The 26,154-nt window shown below is 42.4% G+C and overlaps 1 protein-coding gene across 4 annotated transcripts in view; it reads right to left on the reverse strand.

Moving 5' to 3' along the window:
* NCKAP5 (NCK associated protein 5) overlaps positions 1 to 26,154 on the reverse strand; it is a 377,012-nt gene that overhangs the window by 181,077 nt on the left and 169,781 nt on the right. For all 4 annotated transcript variants that reach the window (XM_066323141.1, XM_066323142.1, XM_066323143.1 and 1 more), the window contains exon 4: positions 15,734 to 15,793. In XM_066323141.1, coding sequence (XP_066179238.1) covers positions 15,734 to 15,793 — 60 coding nt within the window. The remainder of the gene's footprint in view (positions 1 to 15,733; positions 15,794 to 26,154) is intronic.

Below are 26,154 nucleotides of genomic sequence, written 5' to 3' on the forward strand. Positions count from 1 at the left end.
ACAGGAAATACTTACTATTATTATTATTATTATTATTATTATTATTATTAGTGATTTTTTGGTGACAGTAATTTACACACTTCATATTGTTAGGAGGTAACGCTGCTCCAAAGCCATTCAAGGAAATTAGAAACTGTTTCTTGGTGTAGTTACTCCTTCTGAACAAAATAAGATGCTAGCTTTCATTGTGCACTAGCTCAAAATTGCCACCATGTGGAAGGACAGCAACTTAATTTAGCATTATTTATACTGCATTGATACGGTTTTAATTGCATCTGTGCAACAGAATAACGGCTGTGCTGAAGCTCCTTTATCATTGCAAGCCTACAATTAATCTGAATTAGGCAGGCTATTACACCAGCAGTACTGTATATATAGTTGGAGTTGTGATAACATTTATTTTACAAGGGAAAAAAGTTAAATAACTCATAAAACCTTTTGGCTCAAAACTGGAGAGTGAGAACCACTGTCTGCCCATCTCCACCAGTGCTCCAAAAGGGAGCTCTGACTGCCCAGCAGCTCTTCATTTCTGTGAAATACCCAGTGACAGGCCTCAAAAAATCAAGAGTCACCTCTTGAAAAGAAATTAAATAGCAAAAAATCCCCCTCATAGTCTTCCAGAAATGACCTGTTTCAGCAGCTGTCCTGGAGACAGAGCTGCAGACACAGAGCCCCTGACAGCAGTGCATTCATACGGGGGGAACACTCCCACCCCAGCAGCCATCCTTCTCTCAGCTCCTTAAAGCTCATCTCTGAGTCATATGTGCAGTGCTGAATGTAGGCAAGTAATCCATGTTTTGAAAAAATCTCGTCTCCCTAATAGAATAGTCGCTATTTATTCAAAATCACAATTGACAGCCCAGTTTTGAAGACTTGCTTCAGTTCTTAGCAGAATTCATTTCTCGATTTTGAACGTTATTTTCTTGTAGTTGGAGGGGTGTAGAGAGAATTACTATTTGTGAACCTGAAGGTCCCATAGTCAGGTCATGATTTTTTTTTTTAATTAATAATCTTTAAATGATAACACTTTAAAAATAAATTTGCAAATGTAATTGAGCTTCTAATAGCTTCTACAGACAGCAATTAAAGAAATCTCATTCCTCTAAATTAAACATAATGAAATGTTTTTCAAGTTCAAATAAAAACTTGCCAACTCTATTAAGATAGGTAAAATCCATATAAATACCTAGTATTCAAAAGTGTGAAGTAGAAGACTGCCAATATCAAAATTAGAAACAGTGGGACTGCTAAGTAATACAGGGAACAAAAAAATCCCTGAAACATCTTAGATTACAATGAGTAATTATAATTTCAAGCCCTTTATTACATTTTTTTTGGTAAAGTGACTTGCATTATATTAAGATTTCTAACTAGGCATAAAGCTGGTTTTGGAGTTTTAATACCAGGTATATACAATCTCTTCTTATTATAAACAAAGTTTTATAACCAAGGTAAACTTGTTTACAAAGAGCTTTGTCTAATTCCGTTGCAAACAAGCAAAAATCCCCAGTTTCTGTTTGTGTTTCTCACTTGTTTTATTCCAGAAATTTTATAATAATGGCGTTTGAACCATAAAACAGCACAAAAGAGTGTGTGTAGAGAGCAACTTGCAAGAGCCAACCCACCTGGGCCAGCAAAGTGTCAGTTGTTTGATTCTCTTACAATTTTCTACCAGATCTGCAATTCTTGAACATATCCTGAAGGGATATCAACACAGCAATGCAGAAAACAGAAGGTAAAATGTTGTCTAGCAAAACAAAAGCTCCAGCTCACAGAAATAGAACTGAGCTTTTGGAACTTGAGCTTTTCATAAGAACTAAACTGTATCTGTGAATAAACAACACTGGCAATCAAAACATCAGCTAAAACACAGGTAACAGCCTGAATTTACACACATAAATACTTCACAGACTCTGAGAGTTCAGAGCTGAATGTTCTACTGATGACAGACTGCAAGCCTCTCAGCCACTTTCTAGTGGATTTATTTGAACAAACAGGCCATGAACAAACTCCCGACTCACAAAGACAAGAAATAAATGATCCAAGAAGGAACCAGGTTCCAGAATATGCCTGATCTCATGGGATTTTGTCTATATTCAGCAAGCAGAAACTCCCTCTCGGATCAGAAGTCTTGCAGCCAAGGCCAGGGGATTTGTGTGAAGTTCTTTCAAGTACAAGCTCTTTGGACTTTTTGTGACCTACAGCTACAACTGTGCTCTGTGTAGATGCACAAGATGAGCCTCAGGCTAGATGGTTTAGGGTAATTTCCACACTTTTACTTGCTGAGATTTAATTTTTGACACGGCATTGGTTTCTTTTATACCTAAGTAATAGGTATTTGCTGTCAGTTTGGATGAAATTTCAGCCTAGACATAGACTTCAGGAGAAAGGAGTGAAGAGAATCCTTGAGCTCTGAAAACCAGGGTATCCCACAGCTAAGAAAGATTTACAAAAGTGTTTTTAGAAAGCCAGGCATTTTCCAGGCCCTGTCTTCGTTGTTTGGAGTGTCTATAGAAGATAATTCCACAAACTGTGGCAAACAGTGGTCAGCTCAGACTCAGAAGATTTATTTTAATTCCTTTTAAGCAGGTAATAATATTTTTATAAGCCACTATGCAAACATTACCATAGAACAGTATTTTTCAATACTTGCCAATGGCTATGAAGACCAGACAGAGGGGGGAGAGAGAAGTGAATAGAATATTATGAATTCATAGTCATGCTGGACATTGATTTCTTAAACACTTGATGCCTGTCCATTTTAAAGAACTCGTTACTGTGGAATAGTGCCCAGCAGAAGTAAAACGCAATTTGTGAAAGGGCCAAAGAGAAGGGTCAAGTCAAAAAGTCAAAGAAAGGTGATGTGACACTCATGCTACACTTGTACATCTGGTATGGGTTTTAACCCACGGAATCCACATGAAGCAATACAGAATTTACTGCTACACTCTCTGAAGTGTGCAGTGAAGTGGGACACAGCCCCAAAGCACAGGTAACAAGGGCTCAGCCACCAGGGTTCCTCTGGATCCAGCTGTGCTGGGAGCCAAGTTCACTGCCCCAGACTGTCACCTCCTGATGGGCAGCTGGAGGTCACCAGCGTCTCCAGTCAGCAGAGAATTGCCTGAGGCTGAGCACAGGAACAAGGCAAGGCTTAACTGAGCCCCCAGCAGGGCTCTGCAGTCACCTCAAAGCGGGTGCTGCAGTGAGGCAGAAGATGGAGCAGCAGCATAACCCCAATGCAGTGGCCGGGGTGACAGCAACCCCCAGCAGGGACACAGCCACATCCTAAAAGCCTCCTGCTTATCTGCAGTGCCCGTGTGCCTGCCTCCTCTGTCACTGGCCAGCGTGGCCTTCAGATGATACAAACAGCTTCTTTTCTAAAGGACTGAAAGCTCATAGAACAAATGGGCACAGGGCTGAATCAAGCGTTTCCCGCTTGGAGCTGGGTTAGTGAGATAGGAGCTGAGGCAGCAGGATAAACACAGGATAAGCACCAGGGAAAAGCACACTTCTGAGAGTTTTATTGGGCTTGAATGGATTGGTCAGTGGAATTCTGGTGCTCCAGGGGGCTCTGGGATTTACTCACAGGCTAGGAGAGTATGTGGGGTTTTCGCCCTGATGCTGAGGAGTGTTAGGGCTTCTTCACTTTCTGTACTTTTCATTAATGTCTTTGTATTTCCTGCTAGTAAATAGGATGTCAAGGAGTTAACTGAAATAGATTTAAGGTTAAAGAAAATTTATGAGGCTGACAGATGTAGAAATTAACCATGCCAGTCATGAGATGTGACTCGAAACAGTCTGCAGCGCCATCAGACCCCCACAAATCTGGGATATACCAGTATTTTAATTTTCACACACACTCTTCTATTTGCCATTCTCAGCTGGCACATTCAACACCTCTGGCATCACTACTTTGCTGCTACCTTTCCATACAGCATTTCCTTTCCTCAGGCTCTTTACAGCATTCCTCATGAACATGTCAGATCTTATTACAGGTTTTTTGTGTCCACTTGTAGAGACCATTTATGGTTGGTAAGTAACTGCAAAAAAAGGTGCCTTATTTACTCAGCTGCTCCTTGCATGGATTGCAGAGTGCCACTGCTTTAGTTTTCTGACAAATGTGTCTGTTTTCCATATTTACCCCTCCAGCACTGCAGGCACTGCCACAGGCAGCAGGGAAATGCTGTGGTTTTTCTGTTAGCTGGCACATCTTCTATGGTATTTTTAACAGAGCTGCCACTACAAAATCTTTATTAGTGCTGACAACACACTCACAAGAACTGACTCAACTTTCAGGGGCCAGACTGAGTTTAAAAGTCTGGAACCTGGCAGAACATGAAAAGATAAAATAACAATTTTTCATACAGTTTTTAATTCATTCACTGGTCAAAATGAATAACTAAAAGACATTGTCTCCACCTGATATAATTTTGCACTATCACTTTTCAGTAATAGGTCTGTTTGAATTTCTTGTTTGTGTTTCAAGAGACCAATTTCAGCTCAGCTCCAAGTGCCAGCCTTTAGAGGCTCTAGTCCTTTAGTCCCCTTTCTTACCAGTAGCCTGGATACACTTGTACAGCTGAAGGTCAGAAACAGATATAAAAACTCTGAGACTTACCTCCCTGGTCTTCATTACCACATTCATCTTTTTATGCAGGATATACCTGTTTTATTATTTAACCCTAGTTAATCCTCATCTATTAATTGCACGTAGTCACATACACGCCTCATTTAAGACATAAAAAACAATCTGGCTTTTTCAATTTAACAGTGAGTGTTGACAATTTTAAATGTTAGCTTAATACTCCTGAAGAGAAAAAAGTATGTTAGTATGTTTCCTTTTCTAGAAAATACAAACTACTAGAACCAAGAAGCACAGCTCTACCCTCTTCTGCCACTTCCACTTTCAGCACTTACTTGAAAAAAATCAGCAGCTATTAGACTGAGCAGAAGTTCTGCTCCTGCACAATAAAACACATAATCACATAATTAAAACTCAGGACCTTCCATGAACATTTTATACCATGCAGAGCACTGTAACCGCAGTCAGGAGAGTCATTCTGAATTTTTTAGTACGTTTTGGCTAGCACACTAAATTTTCACATCATTTCCCCACGTAGCTGTCTTGTCTTTCACTGGGACAGAAACTTTAAAAGCAGGAGAGTGACACCTTTGCCCCGAATCAGGGCAGCCCAGTGAGGCTTTCGAGGCTTCCTGCATCAGTCTGGGTACAGCCCACTGGGCACAAGGAGTATGAAGAGTGGGTTAGCAAACTCTTTGTAATTATACAGTCTCGAAGTTTTGGCAAGAAACAAATTCTGCTGCACATCTGCAGAACAGGAAATTTGCTCTTCCCCAGTGCTTCTGGGGACTCCTGCAATATGTTACTAAAACAAACAACTCCTGTCACTCACTCAAGCCATCGAGTTTGACATCAAATTCAATACAGGAGAATTATGAACAAACTTGTCCAAATGGGGCTGAGAAGAACCACCCACACTGCAAATGACCATGCCAGCAGAGCTGGGCTCCTGGCAATCAGATGCACAAGGGTTTGGTTCAGCTCAGCTGCTGTGGGTTTATGGGCACCAATACCACTGCTGGTCTTGCTCCTCCCAGGCACTGAGCTGTAAGCCTGTAGCTACATGGAGAGAGCAAAACTAAGAAAATACTCTCCTTCCTGTCTCCCTTTAAACATTAAATAACATTTCCAGAGCTGATATTCTTGTTTCTTGCGGTTCACAAGAGTATTTCTGCTCACCTGCTCGTGCTCCTTCTCAAGCTCTTCCTTCTGATGTGTGTTAGATCACATGCAGTCTTCACACCTTGACCTCCACTTATCTCCTCCCACCTGTTTGTGAACAGGTTTCCCTTATCCACTGATGGAATCCAGTCACAAGCACTGAGAACCTGCCTTTAGACTATGAGAGCTGGCAACTCTCAAAGTCTAGTTTTAGTATGAAATTAATTTTCGACTTCTCACCTAGTGCATGTATTTTCTGACGATATCTCCTACATCACAAGTTTTCCCTTTTGAGGTGGTTAATTAGGAACGACATCAGGAAGTAGTTCAAAACTCAAGATTTCCAACAGGCACCTGGAAATTCTGACCTGCTCCTCTAGGGACATTCATGGAAAAAGTTTCTTAAATGGAAAACTGTGCCAGCCAGTGCCACAGGGCACTTTTTAATACTTACCACCAGGAACAGGATGTTCCCAAGAGATAATGATTTTTCCCCAATGCTCAGAAAGTATTTCTAAATAAGCAATGTCACCATGCATGCCAATCACAAACGTGCACCATAAAGATGTAATTACACAATGACAGTTGTGTGAACGCACACACTGAGCCAAATCCTCTCTCATTATTCATCCCAAGGCCCTGGGCTGTGACTGTTCATGGCACATCAGCCCTCCAGGGTCCAAGCATCCATCAGCACTATTGAGAAGACCCTGTCTCTTCCCCCAAGAGTTCACTACTTACACAGGCAAACAGACAAACAGCAGAAGAGTCAGAACAAAGCTTATTTTACAAATTAGGTGTTTAGAAATTAAACCTTTTCCAAGATTATAAAGGTTTTAGGTGGCAAAGGTAATTACAGGCCTTGCAGGACACCAAAGTTAAAGAATATGAGCATTAATGAAGGTAGTGAGGAGGGGTTTTAAGCACCTGGTTATTTACAGTCACACAGCAAGGTACTACACAGAAGGCACAACTTTTCCATGTAGTTTGGAGAGGGAAGAAAAGCCACTTCACAGCCAGGTAAGGCCCTATACCAGGCCTGGCACTTTCATTAATTTCCAGACTAACTACAGAATGCATCATGCCAAGCGGTATGGAAATAACACAATCCAAACATCACAGTCATTCCCACAGTCTAGACAGTCTCCTCTTGCAGGACATGCAAGCAAGTCTGATCACCAGTTCCAGACTTGGAAAACTGTGTCATGAGATCTTCATTATGAAAGATCCCGTGGAATATCAAAAGATGCCTTATCACAATGCAATGGACACGGAGCCAAAACAAACAGAAAGTATGCAAAAGCGAATTCCTGACAAAGCAAAAACTGAATTAAAGTTTATGAGAACTGGAGTTGGGAGGGAAAGGACAGGAAGAATCACAGTTGCCCAGATTATATGAATCTGTACAAAGCTAAAATAGGTTTAGTACAGGAAGACATTACTTCCTTACTACACTTTAATATTTCTTTTAAATCTTGCAGGGAAGTTACAGAGAGATGCGATTATGCTCCGCCAAGAGAAAAAACCAAAAAAGCTCATGGGACATAATGGCACAAAGAATATTGTCCAAAATATAACGTCCAAATCTTTTTCAGATGAGCTGTAAATAGTTTTCCTGTCTACCTGCGAAGTGTTCAGTGGTCAGGAACACGCCAAGAGGTTTTCCCAGTTTCTGCTGTCTCTCTTTTATTCACCCTCAGCAGATTATTTCCTATATCCCTATGTTGTGTCAGTGCCCAGAGGGAGCTGACAAGCCAGCAGAACCTTACCCTGCTCTCTTGGTGCTGTGGAGCAGTTACGGATCAGGGCTCCGGGGGCTGGATGCTGAGCAGAGACTTGTTGCAGTAAGGAGTTTGTACACTCACATGCAATTCAAAGCACTGCTTGAGCTGACTCGTTCCAAGGGTCAGCACTGACTTCACAGAACAAGCTCCAAGAATTTAAATAAATGGGAAATTAATAGAAGCAGCACAACTGAGCAAGCCTTGGGTTTATAAATTTTGTCCTTCCTTATACAGGAACTTTCCTTCCTGGTAAATTTTTTCCCTGCCCCATGCAGGAGAAAAAAATCAAAACCTTTAATTAAAAAAAAAAGAAAAATAAAAGAAGTCTTAAGAAGATAAATTAATGGATTTTTCTCTGTTCCCCAAATTAACAATGGAAACACATCTTTTAAAGAAGCAATTGCTGGTATTATAAATTCTACAGTACTTGTTTAACTACTGGCCACCAAAAAACAAACCAAACAAACCAAGCCCAACAAAAATCTAGCAACTTCTTTTACTCCTTGTAACATACTAATTTCCCCAGGTACTTCAAGAACAAAGTTGAAGTACACCACAGCAGTTTCACTACTATTAATCTGTATAAATTTTCCTTCCTAGTTTGCATAAAATTAAAACTGTTGGCCCAGCACACACATTCACCTTTCCTCTTCCTCATCCTTAGATGTTGTGACTAACTCAGTCCTATCTGAGATCCCCCTTTTGGCATGAGCTAAAATCAGACCAGAAATGTCCTGCCTTTTCAGCGTGCAGATTGGTGGCCCCTATTCAGGTCACCCTCGCAAAAATATTAATCCAGCGAGAGTGTGGCTTACTCGAGTCAACTCCTGCCATTGCCTGGAGGAGCTCAGGATTGCAGAGCTTAACCTTTGATATGAAAATGTGTGCAATTCACTGTTATTAGTGCATGGGCGCATCGCACCCATTAGGCAGCGAGGTATTGCCTAGAGCAGGTTCCATCTGCTTCCAGTCACAAAGCAGGATTTGCTTCACGCTGGAGCCGACTGCCACTCCGATATTGCAAAGCCCGTGGATGCCGGGAGACTGCCCGTGCCCTTTCGGGGCTTGCACATCCCCTGCCTTTGTTAGCTGGAAATGGCAATTCCTACTGCAGGGCACTTCAGCCGCTATGACATGCCTTCTACAGATCGCCTCTGCTTTACTTTCAGACCTTATATAAATCCATTTTGATGTATTTTTTTTCTTCTGCGTTCAGTGATTTTTACATAATTCTGTTTGACTTTTTTCTTTTTTTTTTTTTTTTTTTTTAAACCTAAATACTTGCTGAAGAGAGAGACACCACTTTGCTGAGTTCCAGCTGACGGGGAAAAAAACCCTTATTTCTGCTCCTCTGGATATATCCAGCGCTGGTCATTCCGTGCCGGTGCTTACGGCAGAAGCCACGGAAGATGCGGGCGGCGCATCGCTGCCTTTGGAAGGGCGAGAATTCCAAGCGGGAATTGGGCCCGCCTTTCCCGTGCCTGCAGCGCCCTCTCCTGGCGCACGGGCGGAGCGCGGCCGGGAGGGGAATCCTCGGGAATCACCGCGGAGCCTCCGGATAAACCGGCCTCTGCCATTCCTCCAGCAGCAACCCGCGCTTTGGAGGGCGGCCGCCTCCGGGCACAGGCGATCAGGCTCTCCTTGGAAAATGACTGCTGAAAGTGTCAGCAGCTTAATCATCGGGAATATCTAGATTCAATTAAAATACAGAACTTCAGAATATCCACGTTATTTGCTCGAAGCAAACAAGAAAAGGTACCCAGGACATAAGGTTTTATTTTAAAACCGCTGAAGATAAAACTGCAAAGTTGTGAATGAGGACATTTGGCCTAATGAGGTATGAAAAACTAATGAGGTCCAGGAGCATTAAACCAGGCTTGTAAAGAATTTCGATAATCATTATTGATGCTCAAGCTGCTACTAATGTCACTGAGTTTCCACGTGGCTGTATGATGAAGTTTCTCAGAGAAAGGAGCCAGACATCAGGGCTATCTGTGCATAAATACACAGCTTCACAGAGAGGGCAGCACAAGGGTCAGATTGCTTTTTTCTAGCTTAGGATATTTAATATTCGAGGAGACATTTCAAAACAGCTTCTTTGCCTCTCTCTGCTACTTTCCAATCAAAGCACAGATACATGCTTTCATAGAACGCAAGGACCCACAAGGTGGGAAAGAACATTTAGCCTTTCATATCTCATCTTTAACACTTCATTTATTACTGAATATCCTCTCTTTTAAAAAGACACGGGTGCTTCTGCTACAGCAGCCTTCCCCACGGCCGCAGGGGATGGCAGGGATTCATCACACCGGCGACAGCGAGCATCTCTGCGCTGGTGGCAGGACATTGTGCTGCCATCTGTAACAGCCTGGCTGGAGAGCAGCCTCAGCATTCCCCTCCAACATAAAAACCCGGTCCGCGGTGCAGATGTTGGGAGCTGGGGCTGTGACACGCTGGCCCTGCTAGCTGATTAATGGGGCAGCTTTAATGCCAGCTGCGGACCACAGGGTGGTGGCCTGGGTCTCAGTCCCTGCAAGAGCTCAGCACCAGGAGAGGTAAATGCAGCTCCCAGGAGAGGCACAATTTCCTACAATCTAACTGTGTATTTAAGCTTCCTACGAGGAATTAAAAAAAAAATAATAATTTGCTTTCTATCTTCATTTCGCACAGCTCAACAAAGCACCATTGAACTGGGGTATGATCTCTTCCTTCTCACCAAAAACTAGCACCCACGCTAAAAGCCTGAACTTGAGCAAAGAGCAAAAGACTGAAGCTACATACAAGCCTCCTGGGAATTTGGGAAAGCTGAGAACACAGTCAAACTTTCAATTGACTTTACTGCAATTTTAGTCAAGACCTTTTCTGCACTTCAACACATCCATCTCCATGTGAACGCTCCAGTTTGACAGTGCTTGATGAGAGGAGGCAGATCTTTTCAAAGCTGATTACAACTTCTGATTCAATCTGGAAACAAGAGTGGTTTGCACTTCCCGTGGTTTTTAAAGAGGCTGTTACATATATCTAAACTCATCACATTTAAAAAAGTTGTAACAAGCAGAAGTGACTCAGTTCCTTATAGTAATGGGACATGTTATTGACACTGTGAGGTTTTTATGCCTTTTCTTTTTTATTTCTTCCACTCTTTATTTAAAAACTTGCAGTCTCCACTGTTTTACTGCAAAAACTGTGTGTAAAGCAAGAATTGTGCTGATCGCATCAAAACTCATTAATATAACTTGTTTTTCCATTATTAGCACCATCTGAGCCTGTTGAAAGCCTTAACCAGAGCTTTAATTTTTCCACAGAGAGCTTTAAATTAATTAGCGGTTTACATGCTAACAAAGAATCTGATACATTCATAAATCAATCTAATGCAGAAGGATTACTGGAGGGTGGAAACCTATTCACTGGGGACCTCACACTCACTTAACATGGTGTGTTTTCAACAAAAGGGTGCAGGTGTGGAATAGACGGGTACCAGGAAGAGCCCATGATAATCACTTTGCATCACTTAAAGACGCAGCAGGACACATGATAAATCAGAGCCTAGGGCTCACCCTAAGTGAAACCCATGTAGATATAAAAGGCAATATCATCCCACTTTAACCTTCACAGCTAAATTGCCGGAGTGGTACAATTTCTTTTATGTAGGTTACAGGCCACTGAACTAATGGAAAACAGAGTCCAACTAAGGGACATGGATGGAAAGAACAAACTAACCCAACTGTAGAGCACAGATACAAATAAAGGTACCAATTTAGGTACATTTTAGGCTTTTAGCTAGTTTCTGCTAAAACAACACTTACTCTGCCACAAGAACTCTACTGTTAAAAGTGTGGCAACACTTTTCTCATATTTTTCCTAACCTGGCACTGTTCACTGCTAAGAAAATTTCATGAAAATGAACACTTTTCCTGTTCATGTTTTGTGTCCAAAGGTGCAAATTCATGCACTTCAAAGATATAAAAAAAATACTTTGATGACTAATGTGGTTTTGAGTCTTCAGTATGTTTTGAAATAAACTTGTGATTTGCTTTGAAAGCTGCTTATTTTAATAATGGGATCTCTGTCACTACAGACACCTGCACAGCCCCCATCACATGCAGTGAGAAGGGTACACAAATGAACTGATCATCTCCATTTCCTTTACAAAGAGTCATCCTTGATGAGTCAGAAGAGACGTGACTAAGAAAATTGTGAACATGCACACTATGAAATTAAGGACCATGAGTGACAGGAAGAGCCAAACAACAATCCCAGCTCAGTGCTGCTGGAACTTTAAAGGGATGGATAGGCAGTAATTCCATATTTTGATAGTGAACAATCAATATTTACTGATGGTGGTTCATAAAATAAGAAATTTGAGCAATTGTCAGGTATTCGGCCTGAATTACTCAGTTCACAATTAGAGTAAGTCATAAATCCACATAATCCAATGAAGTATCAGATTTTCCAGACAAACATATGGAAAAAACATATTACAAGATTATTTGTATGGTTTTGGTGATCAACATTTATCTTGAAATGAAGGGTCTTCATTGCATCTTCTGTAGTACCTTCCAGTAAAAGTCAGGCAAGAAAACTGTAACTCTGGGACATCTCAAAAGCTCAGTTCTTTCGGGGAGCACTGTGGGTCCCACACAGCACACACTGGCTGATCTTCAGCCTCAGAAAAACCTCTCCTTGTATACATCCATTTCATCACCACTCACCAGAAGCTCACAGATGCACAGACCCGTTTCCTCAGCACGGACACCACAGTGTAAGCAGCTTCTACACCACATGCTTTGTGTCCATTAGCCATTGGTTTTGTGCATGTGCTCACCTTGCAGCAGTTCCTGGGTGCTGGATGAAGCCGAGTGGGAACAGGGAAAACCCACTGCACCACGTCCTTCCAGCACACACACAGGGACAGGGCACACGCTCCCTGCTCTTTTTGATTGTGCATCCTTACAGCGAGTGTGTTTTACATGAAGTGGTCACCTCTTACCCCTCGTGACCTATCTGTGACAGCAAAACCCAAACAATCATTTTTTTTAAAGAAGCTGAAAATGCTAGCGGGTATTACGTGATTACACATCCTGCCGAAGGTTTGTGTGATGCCCTGCACGGTTCCCAGGACTCAGGGCAGCTCCTGCCTTGCTTCACACTGCCAGAAACGCTCCCTGTGAGACCGAGCGAGGCACCGGAGCTGCCACCAAAGGTGCCACGTGCTGTCACCTGCGCCCTTCCCAAACGAAGGAAAGCCTCCGCGAAAACCTTCACGCCAATCTAACCGGCACCACAAACAGAAAGAAAAGGAGCGAGGAAAGGCGATTAGCTAATTAGCGATTTAATAAAGCTATGTTCTGTCAGTGGCGGGGAGGATGCTGGGGTGCCATCGCTTTGATGTCCCGGCCGGTGACAGCGCAGCCAGGCCCTGGGGCACCCTGTGGCTGGCTGGTGGCCATGCCCTGGCTGCTGGTGGCCATGCCCAGCCTGCTGGTGGCCATGCCCTGGCTGCCGGTGGCCATGCCAGCCTGCTGGTGGCCCTGCCCAGCCTGCTGGTGGCCCTGCCCTGGCTGCTGGTGGCCCTGCCCAGCCTGCTGGTGGCCCTGCCCTGGCTGCTGGTGGCCCTGCCCTGGCTGCTGGTGGCCATGCCCAGCCTGCTGGTGGCCATGCCAGCCTGCTGGTGGCCCTGCCCTGGCTGCTGGTGGCCCTGCCCTGGCTGCTGGTGGCCATGCCCTGGCTGCTGGTGGCCCTGCCCAGCCTGCTGGTGGCCCTGCCCAGCCTGCTGGTGGCCCTGCCCTGGCTGCTGGTGGCCCTGCCCTGGCTGCTGGTGGCCATGCCCAGCCTGCTGGTGGCCATGCCAGCCTGCTGGTGGCCCTGCCCTGGCTGCTGGTGGCCCTGCCCTGGCTGCTGGTGGCCATGCCCTGGCTGCTGGTGGCCCTGCCCAGCCTGCTGGTGGCCATGCCAGCCTGCTGGTGGCCCTGCCCTGGCTGCTGGTGGCCCTGCCCTGGCTGCTGGTGGCCCTGCCCAGCCTGCTGGTGGCCATGCCAGCCTGCTGGTGGCCCTGCCAGCCTGCGGGCCCCGGGGGATGCCCATCACACCGCAAAGAGCAGCACACGGGCTGGGCACCCTGCGGCAGCTGTGGCAGCCAGCGCTGCTCGGGACGGAGCCCCGCCGCTCGCCAAAGGCTCTTCCCTCGCTGGGAATCCCTGGCCGAAATGTCGCCCTGAGTGTTTGTGAAGTATCTGTTCCAAAGGCAGGATGTGCAGCCGGCTGCTTGCCGCCCTGGGAACGGAGCGACACGACTTTCCTAATCCCCGGCCTCCCCTGGGGTCAAATACTCCAGCCCTGGACCCTTGCTGCTCTCACACTGCTCACAGCCCCGCAAGTTCATTAATGTTAATTAATGACTGCTGTGTTTCATATTAAAATCACCAGCTCGGAGCTCTGAGACACAAAGAACTTTCCATACATCATCTGCTTCAAAGCAATCGCCTCTACAGGCACACAGTCGCTCCCGGCTCTAGTCCAGGATGATGTGGATATTACCCCTCAGGGAAGAGGGGAAAAGCTGCCCAGTATTTACCTTAGGGGAAGACTGCACCCCCGGAGAGCTACCTGTCAGCTCCTAATGGGTTACAGCTCCGCCTCTCAACAAATTATACAAAATTACAGCCTGGTTAGCAGAGAGAAGCCATCCACAAACCCATGGTGAAAAGCATGAGAAGCGTCTGACAGGCAAGAGCCGAGACCACAATGTGGGTGCACATACCAAAAGCCTTACCAGCTCTGGAAGGTTCATCACTATTGCTCATTTCATACAGTCTTGGATTATCCCACTAAGTATATTTTACACTCAATATATTATATTACTGCTATGCCTCCAAGAAATGATAGTTTTAAAAAAAAATAAAGGAAATATTTCAAATAGAGTAAACAGCTCTTCCCAGATTTTGACATTTATTCACACTGAAAACTAAAATGCAATTGCAAATCCAATGCCTGATCTTTGCCATTCTTCCTCAGGCAAAATTCCTCCTGGAGGCAGAAGGAGTTTTATCTCAGTCACAGACTCTTGCATTGCAACTTTACCTGATAAAAGTTTGTTCCTCAGTTCCTCCAAGACTTTTATGCCCATTCACAAATATTACCCATGGGCCAGGCTTAAACCCCATCTCAGAGTCTCCTTGTGGCCAACCCAGAGCCCAAGGGCAGGAACATCGGGGTGGAGGAGGGATGGGAGAGGACAGTGGCTCCCACAGCTGAGCTGGGCACATCTGGGGCCGTGGTGAGAGCAATAAACTCAGAGCTGGTTTCTCCCACCTGTCACTCAGGTCCCTCCAAATCTCACCTCGTGGTATTAATCACTAAGGGTTTATAAAAGGCACTCAGTGGAGGCAGGTGGGATTTTGAGGACTCTGCATCACACAGTTCACAGAGCATCCCCTCCCCAGAGACCTCCTACAGCTGCTCCCCACTAACTTAAACAAACTTGGGACCACCAAAGTCTTTCACAGCCAACTGTGCAACTCACTCAGATCAGTGGCATGTCCACATATGTTCAAGGGAATAGTGTGGGTTTTAAGGTTTTTGAACAAGTCTGCTTTATCCCATGGAAGTTAAAGACACTTTATCTGAAGATAGGGACAAACAAACTCCTTAACAGATGGGAACAGTTCCTCAGATATAAAGTAATTAAGCACACTCAGCACATGTTGGCTCCTGGAGAAAATTGTTTTGAAGAGATAAGGCACTCCATAAATTGAGGTTTGCGGTCAACCAAAAATCTGCCATTTCATCTTTTGCTCACAAGGCTAATCTCATGAACTGGTACATGAAAAATGAAGATACAATGAGCATTACACGATTTACAAAATTATCAGATTATGGGGAGTTTTTAAGCTTCCGTGCTTGTGTTCTTTCATTTTCCTGTGGTAGGCTAAAATTTAAAAGGCAAGTAAATATACTGCTTTTTGATCTAAAACTGCCTTTCTGTGCTTGCCTTGCTTCTAATTCCAGTGAGGACCATCAGCAGAAGAATGGAGCAGCTTTCCTCTACCATGGCTTTTCCAAGCCTTGAGTTTTTATGAATACATCACTGGCAGCCCTTGGTTGTGTCCAATTCAGCCTGGATGCTCTGGTGACCACCTTCAGGCAGACCAAACGTGCCCGAGGCAGCTAGACAAGACCCCCAAAGCAGGGAGCAGGCACAGCTTACCATGGCTCCTTCGCTCTTACTCTGGGCGACTTCCCGCTGCAGCCGAGCCACACACAGCTTCTCCCTGAGGAAAGAAAAGCCCATGAATAGCAGTTCCTTCCCCTCTGGCTTCCCCATCGGGGCAGCATTCCTGCACAGCGCTGGGGTAACCCCGGCAGGCCCCGCTCTCCTCCCCGTGCTCCCCTGCAGTATTTACTGCCTGCGTTATTGTTTCATTTCATGGCACTTTGACAGAGCTGTCAATAAATCCGCCCAATCCAAACATCATTTGCTTCATTCAAACAACAAAGTAGCTCATCGTGCTGGTGATACGGAAACAGACTGTGCAAATCTGACTGTGTTATTTATTTTCCTATAGCTCTGCACATCAGCTTTATTCTGCACCATATTAACACATGCCAGAAGGCTGTTGCATCATCAATAAATGTATGCATAAAATTAAAATTAAAACCATCTATTCTATATATAAACACACTGAGATGCATTTTGCAACTACTTAATTATTAGATTTTTTTTTTTTTAATTAGCCTTTTTTCAGATAAGATCCTTACACAAATGTTTGGCTCGACTCAACCAATAATTAATTTGTTTGATTAAGGATTTGGCAACCTCAACACAAGTTTTCAAGTACACTGAAAAGTTGTAAGAAAGGAATGAAAAGTAGTGATTAGCATACATAGAATGGGAAAGATAATTTCCCATTGTATGGCCTGGGGAAGCTCCATCCCCAAAACCTGCAAAGGTGCCAATCCAGGGCAGAAGTAGGACCCAGGCTGTGAAAATGCTCCTATCATTGACTGGGTCATTATCATCCAGGAAAACTTTCTCGTAATGGAAAACTAACTGCTCTGTGGCATTTTATTCCCAAACTTGCAGGAAAAAAAAAAAAAGTAGCCTTCAAACCATTTCTCAGGAACCATTCTTGATGAGGAAAATCTGCACATGCCTGCCTAATTCCTGTGGAATGACAGCGCTCCTGTCACTCAGCCACAGCTCAGTTTGCCTGGGTCACTGCACCAGTCCCCCCTCTCCATTTCAGCAGAAGATGTGGTATTGAAGCTGAGTCTCTGTACTGGTCACCAGTCCCCCTGTGCTCGCTGCACCCCTCAGCATTCCCCACAACAACAGTGGGTATCAGATTAGCTCCAGGCATTGCCACAATCCTCATCTTTTAACAGGGATGACGCTGAAACTACTGAGTATCAGCAAAAGTTGAAGAAGATACAGAAGATGTAGAAATTGTGTTTGTGTTCTCCAGTACGGTATCAAGACTTTCTCTGGCACATGTAAAAAAATATGGATAATTGAGAAGTGGCATTAGTCCAGCATCAAGAGCCTTAACACAGGTGTCCTAAACACATCTTCTGAAAGACACGTGCCCCTTCCCCCTTCCTTGCTCAGATACTATCACAGGCAAATTATAAAACTGGTTAATCCTATTTTAAGGATTTAGTTCATCTTGCTGGAAATAGCCCCTCGCATTTTTGCACTGCTTCAGTGCCCTAATATGTTCTAGTGGAAAAAGCAAGTATTCCCTTTGAGGAGGTTTTGACCTTTTAATTGCAAAACAAATGCCTAAAGATATTTTATGAGAAACTATGCAGGAGGTGGGAGGAGAATAAACAAACAGACCCCCCCACAAACCACTCCTCCATATACTTCCTGCCAGAGGTCTGGAGAGATTTATTTAGCTATGCCTCCTACATCAGGAATACTCCTACTTCCCTCACTCCATGTTAACTCCAACATGGAATCAGTTACACATTTCTGGAATTTTATCAGAATAAATTTCACTCAAGCTCCATTCACAAAGAAAGTTCCTCCAACAATGCCAGGTCTTCCCTCCAGTTGAGGATCCCCAGATGATCTCAAAGGGTTTTCTTAGCAATTTTCCCAGTGAAGGACACCAAAGACTGGCATTCTCAAACTTTGTTTATAGCACTGCTGCTGTTAGGAACAGAATCACTTTTCAATGGCAGAAAATGAAAAAGAAACCTGACTGTCATGTAGGAGAGGGTAAAAAAAGTGTCACAGTGGGTACAGAAGAGCCATCTGTTCCAACAGTGTCTACAAATAGTCAGCTTTGAGGCAGGCAAGCTTCGTGCTCCTGCTTCCTCCCTCCCAGCTGCATTCCCCAGGTGAAGGAGCTATGTTCTCAGAGCCAGACCATGCAGATGGTTACCTTCCTCTGGGCAGGGCGTGCAGCAGGAGCTCAGCGTGCCTGTGGACCACAGGCATCCCTGGGACTGTTCCAGGGAGCTGTGTCAGGGATGCACTTGGCCCGCTGCCTGTGGTGAGCCACTTCCCACCACCTCTGCACAAACACACGCCAGTGTGAAGGGCAAGGAACGTGGTCAGGCTCCATTTACAAGCCAACAGCATTTAAAACGAATTTGCAGTGTTGGAAGTTTCCATATGAGACAGATGACAGGAAAAAACAAGGACCTTCATGTCTAAGGATGACCAAATAAACCCTCTGGTTATTATCCACCATCTCAGTCAGTTCTGATTAAGGCAGCACCTTCAGCGACTACTCTCAGCCCCCATTTTTAACATGGTGTTACAACTGAATAAACATTTTACTATGATTGAGCTGCAAAAATAATCAGCTTTTAGCTGCTTTAGCCTTTCCCATGTTTTAAATGCAAAGAACATTTGACACGCAGCTTCAAAGTCAATCTCATTTTTTAATCTTTGCTTTTAAATAGGAAAAAACAGTAGCATCACTTTGTTGCTATATGGGTTTATTTATTTTTAATCAAGCATGTTTCATCCCTATAGCATGATTAATTAACAAAGTTAATTAGCAACTACAGCCAACCTGCAAGGAAACAAAATCTTCTCCGGGGATTTAAAATATTAAAACATGTTCATTGAGAAGGTCTCATGTTCTCTTTTGAAAAACCTCCAAATGATAAAAGGTTTACAAAAATGCTCTTTGAAAGCACAGTTTATGGTCTTAGGTTTGAATATTTGTATTGTAAGTGGCAAAATTCCCAGCCAAAGACTTTGCAAAGAAATAATTAAAGAAGCCAAACAAGGATTCAATTATATCCTTTCCAGATGGAACCAAGCACACAAGTAGTCAGTGTGTGGATGGAAGAAAGATACATTTCTAATCTCAGTATCACTGGTAGATATTGCAGTAGCTTGTTCTAAAAAACAACAGTTTGAGGAAAGCCCATTTAGCCCAAGGAGAACATAAATGTGCTAAAGAATTCTGCATATTCAGAACTGTCCTTAGACTACAATTTCTCCTTCACTCTCCTTTCCCATCTGGTTCGACTCATTCAGCTGCCAGACAAAAGAAATCCTGTATCAGGTGACAGGGACAGCTCAGAGCTCACCGGAGGACTGCACTGCTCCAGCTCCTCTCCATCCAGGAGCACAGAGGCAGGGAAGTCAATTCAGCCACCAGCCCCCACCTATCCCCTAACTCTGGGCAATTGCTGATCTGTCCTGGTGTGGTAACACATCTCTTATCAAGCACCACAGTAAAAGCTGCACTGGGTACATGAAAGGCTCCACTTTTCTCAGCTCTTCTTATACTGCTGCTTTACACTGATGCAACAAAGGAAAAACTCCAGCAGTGTACTTCAGCTTCCCAAAGTCTGATCTTCAGTTTAATTTGGAAACCTGAGATTCAGAAACTGTCAGACATAGGGCTTTGCATCTCCATCTAATAAAGAAAGATATTACTTAAATTAGCTTCTGAATAAAGTTAAATTGTGCTGAAATATATTCATTTGCCAAAACCTAAGCTATACGGAACCAGGATGTATTCTCAGTGGTAAATAGTAATTTTACCATTTTGATGATGAATAGTAATTTTATCTTTAATGAAGAAGACAGTCAAGACTCAGAAAGAATGGGAAATATCTTAGAAACATCATCTGAAACTGAAGTTAATGTTTCAGCAAACTTTAAGCTCCATGATTCCCGGGGAGGAGAAGGGCTCCATCCACCCTGACACTATCCTCTCCTGTCCTGATCAGCCCCACAAGCTGGCAGCAGGCACTGACAGCTTACATTTTCAACAAGTGTCAACACTGACAAAGATTTCAAACTTTGGTATGTTCTAAGTAAATTATTACTTCTCTACACAACAAAATTCAATAGGTATGACGCTCCCAAGTTACTAATTTGTTTCTCTAGCTGCCTTTTTTTTATTCATGAATAGGAATGTGTTTTCTTCGTGTTTCATCCTGTCTTGGAGTTTTTCACTTTGAAGCAATTTCATTTACAAGTGTTCAGTCCTGCACCGCAAAGTGAAGCCCACCTTCTCTTGTCATTTTATAATTTTCACTATTTGAAAAGCTGTAAAATCACCACTGACAAAGTCAAGCTTTGGAAATACAAAGAACTTTTATTTTATTGTTGATGACTGTGGCCAAGCACAGTGGCCAGGCTATATTCCAGCAAGTCCTTCCATGCCTTCTGGAGGCTATTTTGGAGCAGAGAAATCCCAATCAAGTTTCCACTCTACACTGCTGCTGTGAGATTCAGAAGGCGAATAAATACTTTGTTCTCATGGAGAAAAAGCAAACTGAAGACTGACAGAGACTCAGAACCCAAATTTGCAAGGCCTCCCAAACCTCCTTGTGCCTTAGAACCGCTCCTTGTCTACCACCTACCAAAATTACTTCTCCTTAACTTTTTCCCCCCTCTATCCTTACTTGTAGCCACAGCATTGTTTTTTCCAATGAACCAGAAAAAAACCACAACTAAACTCCATCAAATATGGATTAAATATAGCACAATGCTAACAACTGGGGCCAGTCTGTGCAGAGAGACACAAGTTTGCTCGCAGAGCCTCAGTGCCTCAGCCACATCTGGCAATAAAGGAGTCATCCTGAACAAAGAAAAAAATATTCATTGCAAATTTAAGGCTGAGCGAAGTACGGGCTTTATTTAAGTGCTTTTACAATAATTGCAAGGACTGGAGTTACAATAATGGAAGTACTAATGCTGTCAGGCAGAAGCAGGAAAGATAGGATGAGCCACCAGCAAGGAGCAGCTCCTATTCACAGCTAACTTATTGGTAATAAAAGATAAGCCTACAGAAAATATAATTTACATTAAACTTCTCTTCTGTAAGACATGATTCTGCCAAATCCAGACAAGCGAAACAGGTAGTAACTTAGTTAAACTGTATTTTCTTTGGGTGACACTAACAGCAAGGAAAAAGAAAATTATAACTATAATCTAAAATAAGGATCGTCAATCCTCATGGGCTTCTTACCAATTTCCAGTGGATTTTCATGTACATTAATTTGAAGAAGCTCAAAGACAACTATCTAGTTACTTTCCAGAAGCATCCAAACAAGACACCAAATATAAAGAAATGTCATGGAAGAAATCATGGGAGAACAGAGCAGAAAGGAGGAGGTAAAGAGAACATCATGAGGACAAAGCCTTCGTTATTAAAGTGAAAACACTAAAAAGTGGGACAGTTCTGGCAGAGAAATTAGAAAGGAAAAGTTATCAGGAGTCTGTGGCACATTGTTTCCATGATAAATTACTCTCCCAGCACAGGCACAGCAGCCAAGGTCAGCTGGGCACCTGAGCAGCGGGATTGCCCTTCTCTAAGCACAGGCATGGGAATGGGAATTTTCAACAAAAGCATCCTTTCTCACACTGGCAATCTTTATTATTTCGTTGATATTTATTGTTTTCAGCACTGAAATAATGAGCGCAAGGCTGCATACTTTAATGATTCACTGGCATTTCAGACAACATTTTAAATATATCTATTTATTAATGCTGGAGCACCATCTTCCATAACTAGCACTGATTCCACAATGCAGCCCACCTTTCAGATTTTGTACCTTTTTAGGCAGACAAACATAGTTAAGGAGGTTGAGACCCAAAGTGTAAAATGGTGGGGTTTTTTTTCTCTTGAACACTGAGATGGTTTTTAACGTTGCTGATGCAGAAAAACCAGCAAGTGAAAAGCAAAAGCTTTAAAAATACAGACCCTTAAATAAGTGTCATTAGTAACTATGAAATAATTAGGATGACAAGAAATACAGCCACCAAGCAAGACATGGAGGTGGTATCAACCATCACAATCAATGCAGTTCCTTGCCTAAAAAAGAAAGAGAAGGAGAAAGTGATTTCTCCTCCATTATGCACATATTGAGTTGGAGTATAAAAGATTAATGTCTGTGTGATACAATGCCAAATCATTGAGAAAATTATTAATTATACCAAGCAATCATTTTACAAATCTCCTGGAACATCTCACTTTATGACCATTATTAATGAGATTATGCATTCAACTGCAATTTTTTTAGATATATTTCTCTAAAGCCTTTCTTCTGGTCTGAGATTCCAGACCAAAGAAGATGAAAATGAGTTTTTCTAGAAAGACAAAAATGGAGAAAAAACCCCCACGTTTTTCTAACCAACTCTGAAGTCTGCAGAGAGAAGTGAGAGGTACTTACAGACTTCTAACAAACAGCCCAAACACAGAGCAGTAAATTGCAGCAGGCAAAGGAGTTACACCTGGCTATCAACTTGAATGGAACCTGCTCCAGTATGAAACATCAAAACCTAAGTGTCAAGAAACACCAAGTAAACAGCACCAGAATACTGAACTCTGAAATACATGTAAAGTACAAGTTTTCACATTATAAATTAAATAGTCCATGCATTAAGTAAACCTTGCGTTAATGAGAAAGCAAATGTAAGGTTTTAGCAGGGCCAAATCCTGCACGGATTTGCTCCATGCTTAAACCTTTTGATTCAATATATCCCTGTGAAACTACTACAACTCACTGCTAAAAAAAATGAGCACTGGATCCATCACACAAAATTTGTTATTCTTAAAAGTGGTACATTAACTATAAACCTTATTGTTTCTGTTCTGAAACCCACACTTTGAACTATAGAGCAAAATCAATTTGACAAATTCACACTGCTGTATTTTGGAATTTTTTGACATAAGCAACTGATTTATCCATTTTAATGTTACAATAACAGTAATATTTATATTTAATGCGGTATTATTTCTGCCAATAAGTTGCAATCCAAGAAGCATACAGCGGGAACTTGTACAATTAAGCAAGCTGCCAAGTTCTCAAAGAATTATCATCACTGAAAACCTCAGTGCTCAAAAGCGAAAAAAAGAAGGAAAGGACTAATGAAAGTCAGTATGGAATATTAACTCAACAGAAGAAAACTTTACCCCACAATACAGGCAGCTGCTGCACAGAAAACCCCATTCTTTACTATAAGAATTACTGCTTGCTTATTTTGTCAGGTGCTACTTTTAAAATATATTTTACACTAATGAAGATATGTTTAATCAATGCCCTTAAATGGTAACAAATTTCTTCCTGAGAATCCTTTCACAGCACAAGGCCTCCAGTTTGCACTTCTCTAATTAAAACATATTGTAGTGTTTATCTGCTTTTTGATGGCATCCTAAGAGCCACCACGTTATTCTTCTGACCTTCTCCGGGACAGGTCAGTGTGAAAAGCAAATTGTCCCTCTGAACAATTCCATGACTAATTCCATCCCCCCATGACTAATTCACCTGATCCTCCCTCAGCAGTATATGGTCCAGGAGCTCCAGTTCTTTAGGTGGGAGGGTAAGACCATGGAGGTTGCTCAAAACTTCCCACTTCAGCTTGACAGTGCAGTTGAGTTCAGAGTGGGCCAAGTGACAGGGTCATTGCTACACAAAAGTCTGGCCCATGGAGAGAGACAACAGTGTAAGTCACCACCTTTTAATCCCTCTTATACCCAACACACACAAACTGCCACTCCTCATTTCACACACACACAAGATGCTTTTTTTTGGTCCTAATCCCCAAAAACACCTGCTCTCGTTGCTGTTAGTACCAAAACTGGTGACACTGGGCTGCTCAGCAGAGCTGACATGATACATCAACCACCAACACAAGAAGGTGCTGCTGAAGCAGATGTTGCCTCTAAATGAGTCAGATTTTTATTTCTGTGACTTGGGGACACTGAAAGCAAGAGCAGAGGTGTGAATGGAGAAGCTCTGCCTATAGAGCTGTCAAAAGATCCTTTTTTTAATGCACATTCAAGGAAGAAGAGACAGAGCAAGGAGTAGACAGAACAATAATGTAAGAAGTGTTCTGTAATGGCACTTCTCCCACCTTGCCTGCCCTGAATTGTTCAGCACTTCTGCTCTACTCCAGATTTCAAGCCAGCCCTACAGGGGCAGGTCATGCACAGAATTCCTGTTAAAGCAAGCAAAGCTGTTCCTCCTCAGTGCCATTGCTCTTAGCAGTGTCTTCCAGCTGGTGAGTGTGTAAATTCTCATCTCTCCATTTGCTGCTCAGTTTTAATCAGGGTCAAGGCATCCTCTAGATTAAACAGAGTCTCAGTTCTTGTGTTTCTGGTTAGGGTGTTATGGATAGTTGGCAGTATCAGATCCTTACAGCATACACATTTTTATTGTATTGTTTACCTGTGTTAGTTTTTTTCTTAAGTATCTGGAATCCAGAAGATATCTATCTCCTGCTATAGTGATGAATTCTTTGGTTTGTGACCCAAACCCCTTCAGCCATTCCTAGTAGAAGCGAATTATTTTCTTCACTGAGCCCGAATGCAAGACATGGAAAATGAAAAACAATAGAAGAAACAAGCAAACAAGGTTTTCTTTTTGCAAAGGATTTGGAAGTTGAGCTAAAAAATTCCCCTAATCACTTTTCCTCATATATATTTTTTCTCTGGAGATTTGTCACATGGAGATGATGTGCTGTGGAAATTCTTTTGAAAGGACATGCATTTCCCTAAGGGGTTTTTAATGAGAATTTATTGCTCATGAAAGATTCAGGATTGGCAGCACTTCAGTCTTCAGTTAATGATCTTTTGTTTATTAACATAAAATGCATCACACTTAACAGGAGTGTAACTTTCCCAACCAATGCATCAAAGCACGAAAGAATTCTCACTCCTTCCATCTCTTATCCCCTGAGGCTGTCTGAGAGGGTGTTAGCTCAAATTTGCATGGTTGTCCTCTATGGAAATGAAGTCAGAATTCTTGTTTCACGTAAAGCTGAAAATCATGGAAACATTTTTTTCTTAACCAAAGTTACCCAGACATAAACTAACAGCAAGAAATGTCAGTACACCACTGTGACTTCTCACAGCGCCTATTCCTTCCTCACAAACATTTTACCAGAACCAGAAGGTATTTGCTCAGTCCTAATCCTAATTACTTTTACATTCTGTGGGTAACATTCATGCAAAGAACTGATTCCACATCCTGGTAGTAAATTACCATCTTCAGAAAACCAACAAATTTGCCAAGAGTGATGAAGACTATAGGCAACTGGGTCTGTAAACCAGAGATTCCAGAAACAACACACCCCTAAGCCACCTCTCGTATATTTAGGGAAATAAAAAGGCAGAGATACATTTCTTCACCAAAAAAAAAACCTCAAAAAACCCCCAAAAACCCAAACCAAACCAAACCCAAAAAACAAACAAATAAAAAAACCCCACGAAAAACCAAACCAAACAGAAAACAAAACAAAACCAAAAAAAAAACCTGAAAAAAACAAAACAAAACAAAAAAACCAACAAAAAAACCAAAAAAAAAAAAAAAAAGACCAAAAAAATAAAAAAAATAAAAATAAATAAAAAAATAATAATTAAAACAAACCAACACTGAAGGAAAATGGGTGTAAGGCACAAACCCCAAATTCATTGTTTGGGATACTAAGCTCAACCAAACTTTAAGATCCCATTGCTTTCTCCCTAACTAACTTTCCTTCAGCTCTGCCCAAGAGATACACCCAGTTCTCATTTGTTTGTGAGAACGAGAACGTTCGCAAAGATTTTCCTCCCTGCTCTCTACAAAGCCTTTCACTTTTGCTCTTACAGTTCAAAGAAGATACCTGATTTTGCTTCATTACTGGTTGACCTCTTACCTCTGTTTTCCACTCCTTTGTTCCCAGATCATCACAACAATTCCTGGTATCCTTTGTAATCTCTTTCTAAAGGAAGGTGTGATGTGTTTCTATCCATCCAGAAAGCCCACAGCATGAGGACTTATGGTTTTCTTAACAGCCTGTACTTGCTATGTCTTTTTTCTCTCTGAGCTATATTTATTGCAAACTCTGTAACCTCCTGGATGTCACTCATGTCCTCTTCTAACCGAACACTGAAACACCTTGTAAAAACCATGTGGATAAGAAACAAGACCAAAGTGATTTTTATGCTTTGCCCACTTTGCTCACAACTCTCCCCCTTGGCTTTTTTTTTCGTGTCTACACAATTGTTCAATGCTTACATATTTTGGTATAAATCACTAACAAATCTGCAATGACCTTCCACCCACAGAGAAAAAGATCAAACCTGGTGAAAAATTCTTTACTGGATATATTGTTTTCTTTCTTTTTTTTTTTCTTGTAATCTCATTTTTCACCCTCAAGAATAC

The sequence above is a fragment of the Sylvia atricapilla genome, chromosome 7 (assembly GCF_009819655.1).
Source record: "Sylvia atricapilla isolate bSylAtr1 chromosome 7, bSylAtr1.pri, whole genome shotgun sequence".
NCBI lineage: Eukaryota > Metazoa > Chordata > Aves > Passeriformes > Sylviidae > Sylvia > Sylvia atricapilla.